We start from the raw sequence: 12,582 nt of genomic DNA on the forward strand, positions 1-12,582 counted from the left end.
ATTATACATTATTCCACTAATATCCATGACAGGTATCCAAGTCACAGACACTATCTGGACCTTCTGAAGATGCTCCTCATCCAGTACCCATTCCTGCATGAAAAGTATGGAACTGGATATGTAAGTGCATTAAAGTATGCTTAGTTTTCTGTTATTGAAGGGTTGAGCATTGTAATTAATCATAGATATGTCTGCTAAGCACATGAATGCAATGCACAATCAGTAACAACAAACTAATCCAAATGGGTGAGATGTAAGCAGTCTAAACAGATGCATGCTTTATGGTTCTCTTTTGTTCTCTGTGACATAAAAATACACTGCTTCTTCACTTGCACATAAGAAACCTGCTCAATTCCACTTTTAGTCCAACTTCTGTAGAAAATATTTGTAAATATTTTAAACAAACTTGAAATGTGTTAATTGTTGCATTTTAAAGAGTTTATAAACTAAAATAAGGATAGTTCTTGAAATGAATATCCTTTTCACTAGAGTTTTTATTCATTGTGTACAGGCCAAATGTTCAATGCAGCTGTCCTGCTCCTGCCCAGTTTTTTTTTTAAAGAGAACCAAGATGAACTTTTCACTATTGATAAGGTAAGTTTATTAACTTATCCTCATCATTATCTCCAAAATAATCCTAAATCATCATCATCTACTAGTCCATCACCAAACCCTACTTTGATTTGAGATGTTGTTTATGATGCTAGGTCTGACAGGTCTTTTTTTTTATTGTCAGGATCCGGTGACTCCAACACCCATGCTGGTGTTAGGTAGCTGTTATGGGAGTCCACTTGATAGCATAAATGTGACAATCAAAATGGATGGAAATGTCATGGTCCATGACGATGGAGGAGTTGACATTTCACTTGTAATGGATCTGGCATTTTTATTGTTTCATGTGTTCCAAATTGAGTATCCCAAACATTTACGGAAAATAATGTTCCTTGAGGCATTTGTCTTCAAAATGAAAATTAAAGTTCCAATTGCTGTCAAGAGAGTTTACAATTTTGTAAACTGAATGTATAAGAAAAAACAGTGTTTTTGGTTTGAGGTAATTGTCTTCAAAATGAAAATTCATTTTTTTAATTGCTGTCCAGAGAGTTTACAGTCCTTCTGTAAGCTTAGTGTTTAAGGAAAACTTGTCTTTGAATTTTAAAAAGACATGGAATTTAGTCGAATGAATTTATGTTAATTTAAAGAATGAAATGCTAACTACAGCTAACTTATGTTACCCAGGGATTATAAAGCCAAAGTCATTTGTATAAACTTAATGTTAAATTGTAAGTAAATACTTTTAACCACCGTCATTGGTGTGTAAGTGTATGGGTGTATGAGTCACAGTGTAAAGTGCTTTGGAACTGCTAAGGTTAAAAAAAGGTGCTAAGTGCAGACCATTTACTTGCAAAAAAAAAAAAAAAAAAAAAAAAGCCCAATTAAATCTATAAAAGCTATGGATGGTTAATTTTAATAATTTTTATTTATTGTAACGGACCGCATCATTTTCTAAGTATCTTAACAGTGCTGTATAAAGCCCTTGGTTCTTCAGAGATGTAATGTATATAAGGTTCTTTGTGGAACTGGAAAATGTTCTCCTATGGCATCACTCTTAAGAACCTTACTTTGGTTCCTTAAAGCACCATAGTACTAAGGGTTCTTTAGAGAACTTGCAATATCATGGTTCCTTGTGGAACTTAAAAGGGTTCTTTGTGGAATTGAAAAGAGGTTCCTTGTGGCACCGCTGTGAAGAACCATTTCTGGGTTCTTTAAAGCACTAGTATATATTGGTTCTCTAAAGAACTTGACAATATAGGGTTCTTTGTAGATCTTAAAAGGGTTCTCCTATGGCATCACTCTGAAGAACCCTTATTGGTTCTAATTGGAACCTTTATTTTTAAGAGTGAGGTATCAAACTTCAATTCATGTACATATGGCTTATTTTTATCAATTCTAGACTTATTGATGGTTAATAAATATTCTTGGATACAATTCCGCAGAGAACAGAGGCAGGGAGATCACAGCAGTTCAGCCAGAAGGACCATTACTTCAAATTGAAATGACCAGGTCAAGACTTAAATGACAAGTTAGCTATTTTAAATGCAAACCGTATGTATACATATTTTGGCATACTGTACAGGCAAAATTCCACCTGTTACTTGCAGTAAGTAATGATACACATACTATTGTGTTGCATGCTCTACTTCTTACCAATATTGCATACATTTAAATCTAAGTTGGTGAACTGTGGAATAAAGCATTTGATGTTTTCTGACCATCAGTAAAATAGATAAAACCTGTTTCACTTTAGGCTAATGTGAAATTTGTTTATGAAAAGAAAAAAATATCATGGTTTTGAAGTGCCACGTCAAGTGCAATGTTCTGAAGTGCAATGTTAAAATACGCCTGTCGTAACATTGTCGACTTTTAAAGTAATTAGGAAAAAACAGATAATGGGATAGTAGTGATAGTTCATGTTTTAACACACTTATTTTCTATAGGTCCTTCCCAGGTATTTTTTACCAAGGGCAGAGGAAAGAGGCGCTTTCCTGCAGCAAATCTTGTTCCTGCCAAGAGACTTAAACCACATGAAGTGGCTTTCTATTTGTTGCCAAAGCAGTGTGAAAAAAAAAAAACTCCAAACGAGCAGGAGCAAGTAGTCCATACGCATGCAGGGTTGGGCCGTAGGACTGCTTATCTAGATGAGAGCACAACATATGAAGAGGTAATAACATGCAATTAGTTATTTAGGCTAGCTGAACAAAAAACAAGAATCCATATATTGTATTCTGATATGCTGTGAAGTTCATGAAAAACAATCACGTTAATTAATTGTGGGCACACATCTAAAATAGGTTTGGTGTGGAACCAAAGATACAGTCAAGTTAAATGGACAAAACTCATGGTTAGGGTTAATTATGAATTAGGACACTAGACACTGTGTCAAGTTAAAAAGAACTTTAGGTCTCAAAAACGCATGTCGAGACACCTGCGTTCTGTTGCATTCGTTGCGCTGCATCTAGATTGTTTTTAGCGAAGTGTCACAAAGATTTAACTTTCTGATCAATTTCAGGTTGCAAAGAGGTGACTGTTACAATGTTTAACATTATTCCAGATTTTTCTACACTAAGCAATGTTTCAGCGCTTGATAAATGGCAATGTTTTTTTCCCCTTCTGCTCTAGTGTGCTGAGGGGCCGCTGTGCCTTGTATGTTTACTGTTACAATACTGTTACAACTGTTGCCTACGATGCTTAGCCTACAGAAAATACAGCCTTGTGCAACATGTTAAACAGTACACTGCAGTGTCAGAATATAAGCTCCAGGTGAAAGTTAAGTAAGTAAGACAGAAATCTATTACTATTTGTACACAATAGTAATATATCCTCAAAGTAATAATAATAATAATAATACTGTATCATAATGACAAACTGGACAACTATAAATAATTGTTAGGTTATAATAATAATAATAATAAATAACAACTGAATTCCAAAATTTTATTGAGTGAAATAGTAGGTTTTGCTCACCCTGTTAATAATAATAAAAAAAAAGTGTTTTGTAAAATTATATAGGTAAATCTTTTTTTTTTTTAATCACTGAATGTACTTTGCTACAACAGCTGGAGGGGGTGAATTTAAAATTATGATTTAAAACAAAAATTTACGTAATTTAAGCGAAAATTTTCACAATGGGGCCCCGGGTTGGTCGGTTACTTGGGGCCTCAGGAATCGTAAATCCACCCCTGTCCATCCTCAGCTGTGTCCAGTTAAAAAACTACTAGCAGATTAGGTAGTGTGTGACAATCTTCTCTCTGGTCAGTTGAGAAAATATTGATATTGTAGTCAGAGTTATAGGCTATCAGGACGTGTCGGTTCTGTCCCGTCTCTCATCAGAATGCGTTCGGTATTTTCAAATCAGCTGATCACAGCACCCGCACTGGCCCTTCAAATCACATTTGAAAACCATCACAGAGCACATCTGTCATCACAAAATAACCGCACCTGGCATCTGGTTATCTGTTGTAGTTTGGCCAGGAACAGGGCATATCTGCACTGTTAAAAATTTTCCCGTCAAAAAACAGTAAAGAAGTGGCTGCAGGGTTGCCAGCAAGTTACTGTAAAATTAACAGTGTCTTGCTGTTGCTGAAATTAATAGCTAGATCCTGTTTTTACAGCTACAGTATACAACTGTAATTTAGCAGCATATAGCTGTCATTACATACTATCAATGGTTGTTGAAATTAACAGCTAAGTTCCCAGCATGCACTGCGGCATGAAGAAATTACTTAGATTTTTACTATTTACTGGTTTATTTTGATGTTGTTTTTGTTGCAGTCTAAGTTACTTGTATTTTAATGTTCAGCTTTTACTTTTTTATGTAAAAGTATGTTTGTTAATTGTCACCATTGTTGCGTTTTTTATGCCGAGAGTTGATTTCTGTGTGTGTCTTGTCAACTTGTGCCATGCTGTAAGTTCATCAGAAACATCAAATACTCATTTTGCTAACACGATTTTGCTGAAATATCCTTTACTGTTTTTGCTTTTATGCTTTTATGTGTAATGCATCACTATTGCCACATATAGTGTCATTTGCAAGGTAGGATCAGACATTCAGTATGACCTTAGGTTTTGTCTACTAAGTAGCACAGTGCAACAACTTGTGTTTACTTGAACACAAATTGACTGGCTGGAAGAACATAATACAGTGCATCTGGAAAGTATTCAAAGCGCTTCACTTTTTCCACATTTTGTTATGTTACAGCCTTATGTACATGTGATTTTTTTTCATTTTTTATTTTTAATACATTTGCAAAGATTTCAAACAAACTTCTTTCACGTTGTCATTTATGGGGTATTGTTTGTAGAATTTTGAGGAAAATAATGAATTTAATCAATTTTGGAATAAGGCTGTAACATATCAAAATGTGGAAAAAGTGAAGCACTGTGAATACTTTCTGGATGCACTGTATAATAATAAGAAAGGTCCAAGGTGCCAGCTCAAGAGATCACTAATCACCGTAACGGTGACTTCAAACAAAACACAACTATTCATAACAAAACACAACACTAAATAAAACTAAGACTTATATTAAGTCTGAATAAAAAGTTTGTACATTAGGGTTGCAGCGGTATACCGGTTTCACGGTATACTACGGTATGAAAATTGACGGTTATCATACCATGTACATTTGCTTATCTACGGTATTGAAAAAATAAATAAATAATAATAATAAAAAAAAATGCAACCGGACAAAGAATCTCACCTGCGCGTGTGCATCTCCTTTCCTCCTCGACTGCCTGTCAGACTCGTCAACTTGCCCCACACACACACACAGCTGAGAAAATGTAAGAGAGAAGCGAGGCGAGGGAGTCTGACGTGTGTGTGTGTGTGTGTGTGTGTGTGTGTGTGTGTGTGTGTGTGTGTGTGTGTGTGTGTGTGTGTGTGTGTGTGTGTGTGTGTGTGTGTGTGTGTGTTAAAGCAGTGTTTCTCAACTGGTGGGTCGCGACCCAGAATTGAGTCGCAGGTCTATTCGGACTGGGTCGCGGACAGCAGGGAAAGAACAATGACATGGATCTCCCATTGAACATATTTCGACGAGGCAGATTTGATGAATCTCGCAATTAGCTAAATGCTTCTCATCTGCACTTTCGCACGAGTGTAACAGAACCAGCTCGTGCTAATGATCTGCTCTGCTCTCTGGCGCGCACGTGCAACTACCGGGCTTCCCTCGATATTGTGGAGCGCAGACCTCAAAACAGATGTGACCACTTTAAATTCTAGTGAGACTTTTCTAGTTTAAAGCGTTACGGAGGAAGCCAAGTCGAACCTCTCAAACAGTAGGCAGCCCTGGCGAGCCAAACAGGAAAAGAGCAACATTGTGCTATGCGCCAAAAAAAAAAAAAAAAAAAAAAAAAATTCATTACACATCATCACCTTTACAAAATTGTTTCATGATTTTACATGAGTAAAAGTAACTGTTATATTTTGACAAAATGTTACAGTTTCTTATGAAATAATCTAAAGGTAGAATCTATTAGACCTCATTTTATATCAACAGTGGCAGTTGTAGTTAAAGTTTCAAGATGTGTTTCAGCTAGTATTTATTTTTTCATAACTACTATAATTTCAGAATCAGCTTTATTGCCAAGTATGCTTACACATACAAGGAATTTGTCTTGGTGACAGGAGCTTCCAGTACACAACAATACAAAACAGCGACAAGACATAGATAATAATTAAAAATTGATTTTTTAAAATAATAATAAATAAATAAAAATTGAATCGAAAATAAAGTATATATAGAATACACAATAAGACATATATATATATATATATATACATACATATACATGCACGCACACACACATATACATACACGCATACACATACATACACTTATACATACATACACATATTTGTTATTATTATTATTACTATTATTTAAGACTAGCTACACTGACCTAACCATGGTAATGAAGAGCCTTTCCTCCTGTGTAATATGTATGTTCTGTTTGAATTATGTTTGAAATTAGGAAACAAATGTGTTAATAATGGGCTCATATATGTAAATATGCTCTTCAATTTTTAAAAGGGGGAGAGAAAACTTCCTGTAGAATTTGTTGTTGACGTCAACAACAAAAATAATGTCATTTGATGCATGTCCTTGTACTTGAAAACCATGAACAAAACTATGCAACATAAAAGGAAATGCGACCCAGGATGCATTAAATATAGGTTATGTTTTTACTATGGTGTGTCGCCACTTGATTTCCAATGTAAAATCTGGGTCCTGAAGCAAAACCAGCTGAGAACCACTGAGTTAAAGGTACAGACAGAAGCAGTCTGTACCTACAGTATATGTTAATTATTAATAATCATAGGACATTACTTTAAAAGCTCACACAGCTGATGTTATTTTTTATTTAGTAGTTAATTTAACATGCTATGCTAACATGTAAACTAACATGCTTTTATATAACATGTTATAGTTACATGCTATTTTTTTTATCATGTTTATAATTTGGTTTATTATTATAATTCTGTTAGCTTTCTTATTTATTCTATTTATTAAATTTATTTTCAAAAGGGAGACTTTTTTTACACATACTTCCATTAAAGGTGCAGTATGTAAGATTCAGAAACCCTTGTAATTAATGACACCTGTGCCATGTTAAGTGAACTGCAGCCAGTTACCTGCTGCTTGTGCTCGTGCACACACTCCATAGGGACACAAGTGAGCATCGACCAAAACAATGATGTAACGTACAAAAAAGCTGAACGTGATTCACCGACATAATGCTGACAGATGAGGTAGAATAATTAAAATTACACAGTTATGATTGTTTTACTACAAACTTTGAGACTAAACTAAAACTACTTATCAGCTAACATAGCATATATCAGTATATCAGTATACACACATACAGCTACATACTACCGAACTATACCAGACAGTTTACTGTTGCACTGCACTGTTATGTTGCACTATTGTACGTTTTGTATGTTATATGTTGTACTACGATCAAGAAACCAGCGTATTTGCTAAAATTGATCTTGTATACCTGACTTTTAGTATAAAGAGAAGATCGTTTAAATTATTTGAAAGTTACGAAGCAAGGTAGCTTGCAATTCGTCAGCGTTAGCAGGCAAGATCAAGTTAGCTAAAATCACACAGATCAATCCTTATGGCACTATATTTCAAATGCTTTGCAGTTATGTAAGCTTACCTGTCCAAGAAGAAGAATGCCAATTCAGGGTTGGTTTTGATCCCCAAAACCGAACGAAGTTCCTTCCAGGAATCAAATGCCCTGCCGATGTTCACTCTAGTTTTTGCTCGACCACGATCACGTTTCCGCTTAGCCAGACGGGATTCAGTAGATAAATATTTTATTTATAAATTTTTTGGCTTACTCTGTGTTTGTGTAGTAGTCGGTGTTGTGCTGGGAGCCGGACGTTAGCTGGATTCCATCTCTAAGATAACGTTACCTAGTGTTGCAGACAGTTGTCGCTGTTGAATAGCGGAAGAAAAGCACTGAGGCAAGGCTCTCGGGAGTGCGCATAAACGTCACATCCTTTGGATTTTCCCGGCAAAAGCGACCCGCTCCCTTCAAATGAAAATCATTCTACAGGCTTTAATAGGCAACCTAGGAAGTCCAGGAAGGGCTCATTTTTTAAGTTGCATTACAAGCCGTTCACACATTGTCAAAAAAAAAAAGTTGAATATTACATGAAAATTGTTACATATTGCACCTTTAAAAAAAAATGGTTTCAAGTTTCAATTATAATAAAGCGTTTGTTAAACCCCCAAAACCAAACAAAAAAACCTTCTGTTTTCACTCCTTTAAGGGTCATTGTAACTGATAATAATAATTGTGTAATACCGTATACCGTGAAGCCGTGATATTTTCTGAGACGGTTATCGTACCGTGAAAATCTCATACCGTTGCAACCCTATTGTACATGTTTTTTTTTTTAACAATTTGTAGCCCCAGTGCATTGCCGGTTCCCCGAACAAATAGAGCCATATAAAATATTGTGATAGTGAGTTGGGTGAGATTTATTTTATGTCAAGCTACCTGAATGGGTGATATATTTCTTGTTCATAAAACTATAATTTTGCATCAAGAGTGCTGATTTTAATTAAGAATGCAGACTCAAGATATGTTATTGTTACCAACTCTTGTTATCAAGAAGTAGAATTGTTAATGCATTATAATTAATTTGTTAGCATAGGCCAATTAATTGAAGATTTACTGTATTTATTTGTTTGTTCATTTTGTCATTCATTATAATGGTGTAATGATCCATTAATCCTATTATCATGGAAACTCTGTTATGCACTATCTGAATTAAATGTTTCTTTTATAAAGGGGCTAGTCCCCATGTTTCAGGGTCATTTAACTTAATGGGGGCATATATATATATATATATATATATATATATATATATATATATATATATATATATATATATATATATTTTTAATATATATATATATATATATATATATATATATATATATATATATATATATATATTTAGGGCTTTTTGAGTTTTACTGATTTTATTAGAAAACTTTGTCTCACAAATTAAAACGTAAACTACAGTTGAAAGTAGTTTTAGAAAAACAACAACTTTAGTTTAGCTAAACTTAAATTGGATCTAGTTATGAAAACTTCACATTATTTTGCTGAACTTCAAGACATGCAGCAGCTGTAAAGCTGCTTTTATAAACACATATTTTGCTGTCCATTTATTTGGAATAACAATTATTTGACATAAATTCATAATCAGTTATTAATAAAATCGGCATTAAATAATTAGCTTAAACGCAAAAGATATAGAAAATAAACGCTCTGTTAGAATGTATATTTACAGTAGGTCTACAATCAATTAAGATTTTTTTTTTCTTTATCAAAACCACACTAGATTTCTGCACAATAAATAACACTCCTTTGATGCGAATACAGAATTATGACAGCTGTTAGAGTAACTGCAGGTACTCATAGAAAGTCCTATAATAAAATATTATAAAACGTATGGACTCATTTTAAACATGGGGAAATTTTGTCACTTTAAGATGTGTTTTTTCCTTTAGCCCTGCTTCATGTCTTACCCTGGGTCAAAGGTATAAGTTCAACATGACCTGTCAGAGCAGCTCATGGTTCTGTATGTCTTATCACTCCTCCTAAGATATCACACCTCAAAGGGCACCAGCCTGTGCAATAACGTGTAATAACTTCGGATAACATAAAACACATAGGTGTTGATTCCCAGGCTTGTGACTGAACTTTATTCATAAAAAGTAGATTGATAAGAAAACCTCTGCTCAGTGAGTTTTACCTGCTGTTATGTAACATCGCCATGTGGGTGCACCTGTCCTAACAGAGGACTAATAATGATTTCAGTTAATTAATTATTAATAAACTCATGTTTGTCATAGTGGACTCCTTACTTGATGTCAGCATTTTCTTATATATATATATATATATATATATATATATATATATATATATATATATATATATATATATAATTTTACACAATGCAATTAGTGGGACTACCTAAATGAACTCTTGTTTTTTTGTTTTTTTATCAGATTCACCTGTGCACCCTGACTGGCTGAGTCAGCTTGACGCTACGCCATGATAGAATTATTATAAAATTAGCAACTTTTTACTTTACTTACAACTAGTCTCAATAATCTAAAATAAACAATTAAGCTACTAATGTTAATTAATTAAAATTATGTTATAGTTGATATGCTTCAGGAGTGAACAGTAGGCACGCAAAGTATAAATACTGAGTTGTTGTTATCTGTATGCTGTTTGTAATTTCTTGCACTATATGGCTACAATTTACACATGTTGGGTGTAAAGCATTCACATAGTGAGAGTCCCCCAGCCACTGGGGGTTGTGTCAGGAAGGGCATCAGCGTAAAACCTGTGCCAAGTCAAATATGCGGATCACGGATGATCTGCTGTGGCAACCCCTAATGGGAGCAGCCGAAAGAAGAAGGATGTACAGCATTCACACAGCAAAGAGAAAAAATAAACAAGCTTTATAAAGCAAATAAACTCTTAAACAACCGCCTCAACTTTTGTGGGGCAAGATGAACTGGTCTAAAATACTAATAAAGTGTTCATATTCGTTTCATAAAGTTTAGGATATATCTTCAGTCCTTAAATGCTTAACAGAGAGTGAAAGAGTAGTGTTGCAGTCCAAAGTTGCAAGGCATCTGTTGTGCTGTATAAACTACAAATATTGAAAATAAATATAGATTTATTCACAAAAGCCAAATTTACAGAGCCTTCACCCAGACGCTGTAGTTTACGCTCGAACACTGCCCTTTGGAAGGGTAAACTTCTGTTTGTTTCACACTATGCAAACATGTCTTGTCTGATTCTTAGTACTTGGGGCAGTAGAGTAATTTGTCTCTGTAGATTTAAACTGCACCTGAGAGACTTGTTTTACTGTTTTACATATGCAAATGTGCACTCATGGGTCATTTATAAGTGATGCATAGGCCTACATTCCACAAAGACACACTGAGGTTTTACAAAAGTGTGAAGCCTTGCTGGAGTTTAGTGAGGTATAGGCCAACAAGTGCAAGTGCATGAGGTACTGATGTACAAGGCATTATGTCTGAAAATTATAGGGAAATTATTTATATGTTTGAGTACTTTTATAAAAGGGGTCAGGGACTTCAGAATATCTCCAAAGATATATAAACTGTTTAAAATTATATCTCACGACAGGTAATTGTTGCCCTTCATTGTCCGTTAGCCTTTTTCTGAGCAAAATAAAGTAGACTTAAAGAAAACCTGTGTTTTTAATTCAGGTCCATCCGCGAGGCATTAAAATAAAGTGACTTGGATTTGCATTCTTTCAGTCACTAAATATTTTCATATACATGGAAAAGTAACCTACAACGTGCTCTATGAGGTAACATCTGAATTAACTGGTTTTATTCAAGTAAAAAAGTATTTGCTGTGGACTGCACAGTGTTGCCTTGGTTCAGACTGTGACCTTGTCATCTGATAGTCCATGCAATCGTAACAGCCAAGATGTGAGCCCGGATTGGTCACCATCAATTCCGTAACACTTTTGGCATCACCGCGCCACATCATGTCATTCTCCAACGCTCTCGCAGTCGGACGCGCGCTCATTCATTTACAGAGGAGCGAGCAGCTGAGCACACGACTGCTGCTGCTTCGGGAGAAGGTCCCTCGATCGATCAAGAGTTTTCCTGCTGTCCTGTGTTATTTGTCGAAACCAGTCGATATGGTAAGCACCCACATGATTACTTGAACTAGATGTATTAGCTATGGAATTTTCTGAGTGCAAGTGCACGTGAATCCGGAGAATCATGATCGTTGATTGATCGCCACTTTATCTCAGTTCATTATATTTTGCGTTATGATGATCGGATATTTTAGTAAAATCAAGTTGAAACATTTCAAAACAGTTGATGGAGACATGCACCACTTTTATTGTGCATTTTAATAAATGTTATAAACTATCTATTAATTTTGGCTGAAATTAATTTAAAGGGTTCATTGATAAAAAAAATATATTATTAAACACAATTTCTTACATTTTCTTGACATTTGTAATAGCTTATTGCTAACATTCTAACATAATAATATGGCTTAGTTACAAATGCAAACACAAGCTCTCTGCTAATCTGGTTGTTAACTGTGCTGGGTGTAATCTGATTACATAATACTTTTTTTATTATTGCATTGCAATAAAAATGATTTTAATCAGATTACAGTTACTGACTTTCAATAGTTACTTTTCAGTACATAGGTTACACATATTTCTGAAATAATATTATTTATTTAGAATATTTTAAAAACATGAATTATGTTCACGTATGTCTGCACTGAAGAAAATGTTTTTTGATTTAATTTAATTGTGGACATGGTTCCACACAATGAAACTGAGTTTCCTTAATATAAAATTAATATGTAGGCTCCACTCAAATGTTTTGTTTAGCGAAAACCTAAATGAATTGAGTTAACCTCACTTAAATCTGACCTGTCCAAAAATCTCCATAGAACCTTGCAAAGTGCTGTTAGCTA

General features: G+C 34.5%; 1 protein-coding gene across 5 annotated transcripts in view; it reads left to right on the plus strand.

Annotated features, from left to right (window-relative positions):
- The first annotated feature begins 11,649 nt into the window (after window positions 1–11,649).
- Window positions 11,650–12,582, plus strand: part of LOC127434106 (elongation of very long chain fatty acids protein 2-like) — a 98,933-nt gene continuing 98,000 nt past the window's right edge. For 4 of the 5 annotated variants that reach the window (XM_051686587.1, XM_051686591.1, XM_051686589.1 and 1 more), the window contains exon 1: window positions 11,663–11,782. Coding sequence is in view for 1 of the 5 variants with exons in the window: in XM_051686590.1 (XP_051542550.1) it covers window positions 11,780–11,782 (3 nt within the window). In the remaining 4 variants the exon portion in view is untranslated. Of the gene's footprint in view, window positions 11,783–12,582 lie in introns of all 5 variants that reach the window. The other variant, XM_051686590.1, reaches the window with a different exon arrangement.

This window comes from Myxocyprinus asiaticus, chromosome 44 (assembly GCF_019703515.2).
Source record: "Myxocyprinus asiaticus isolate MX2 ecotype Aquarium Trade chromosome 44, UBuf_Myxa_2, whole genome shotgun sequence".
Classification (NCBI taxonomy): Eukaryota; Metazoa; Chordata; class Actinopteri; order Cypriniformes; family Catostomidae; genus Myxocyprinus; species Myxocyprinus asiaticus.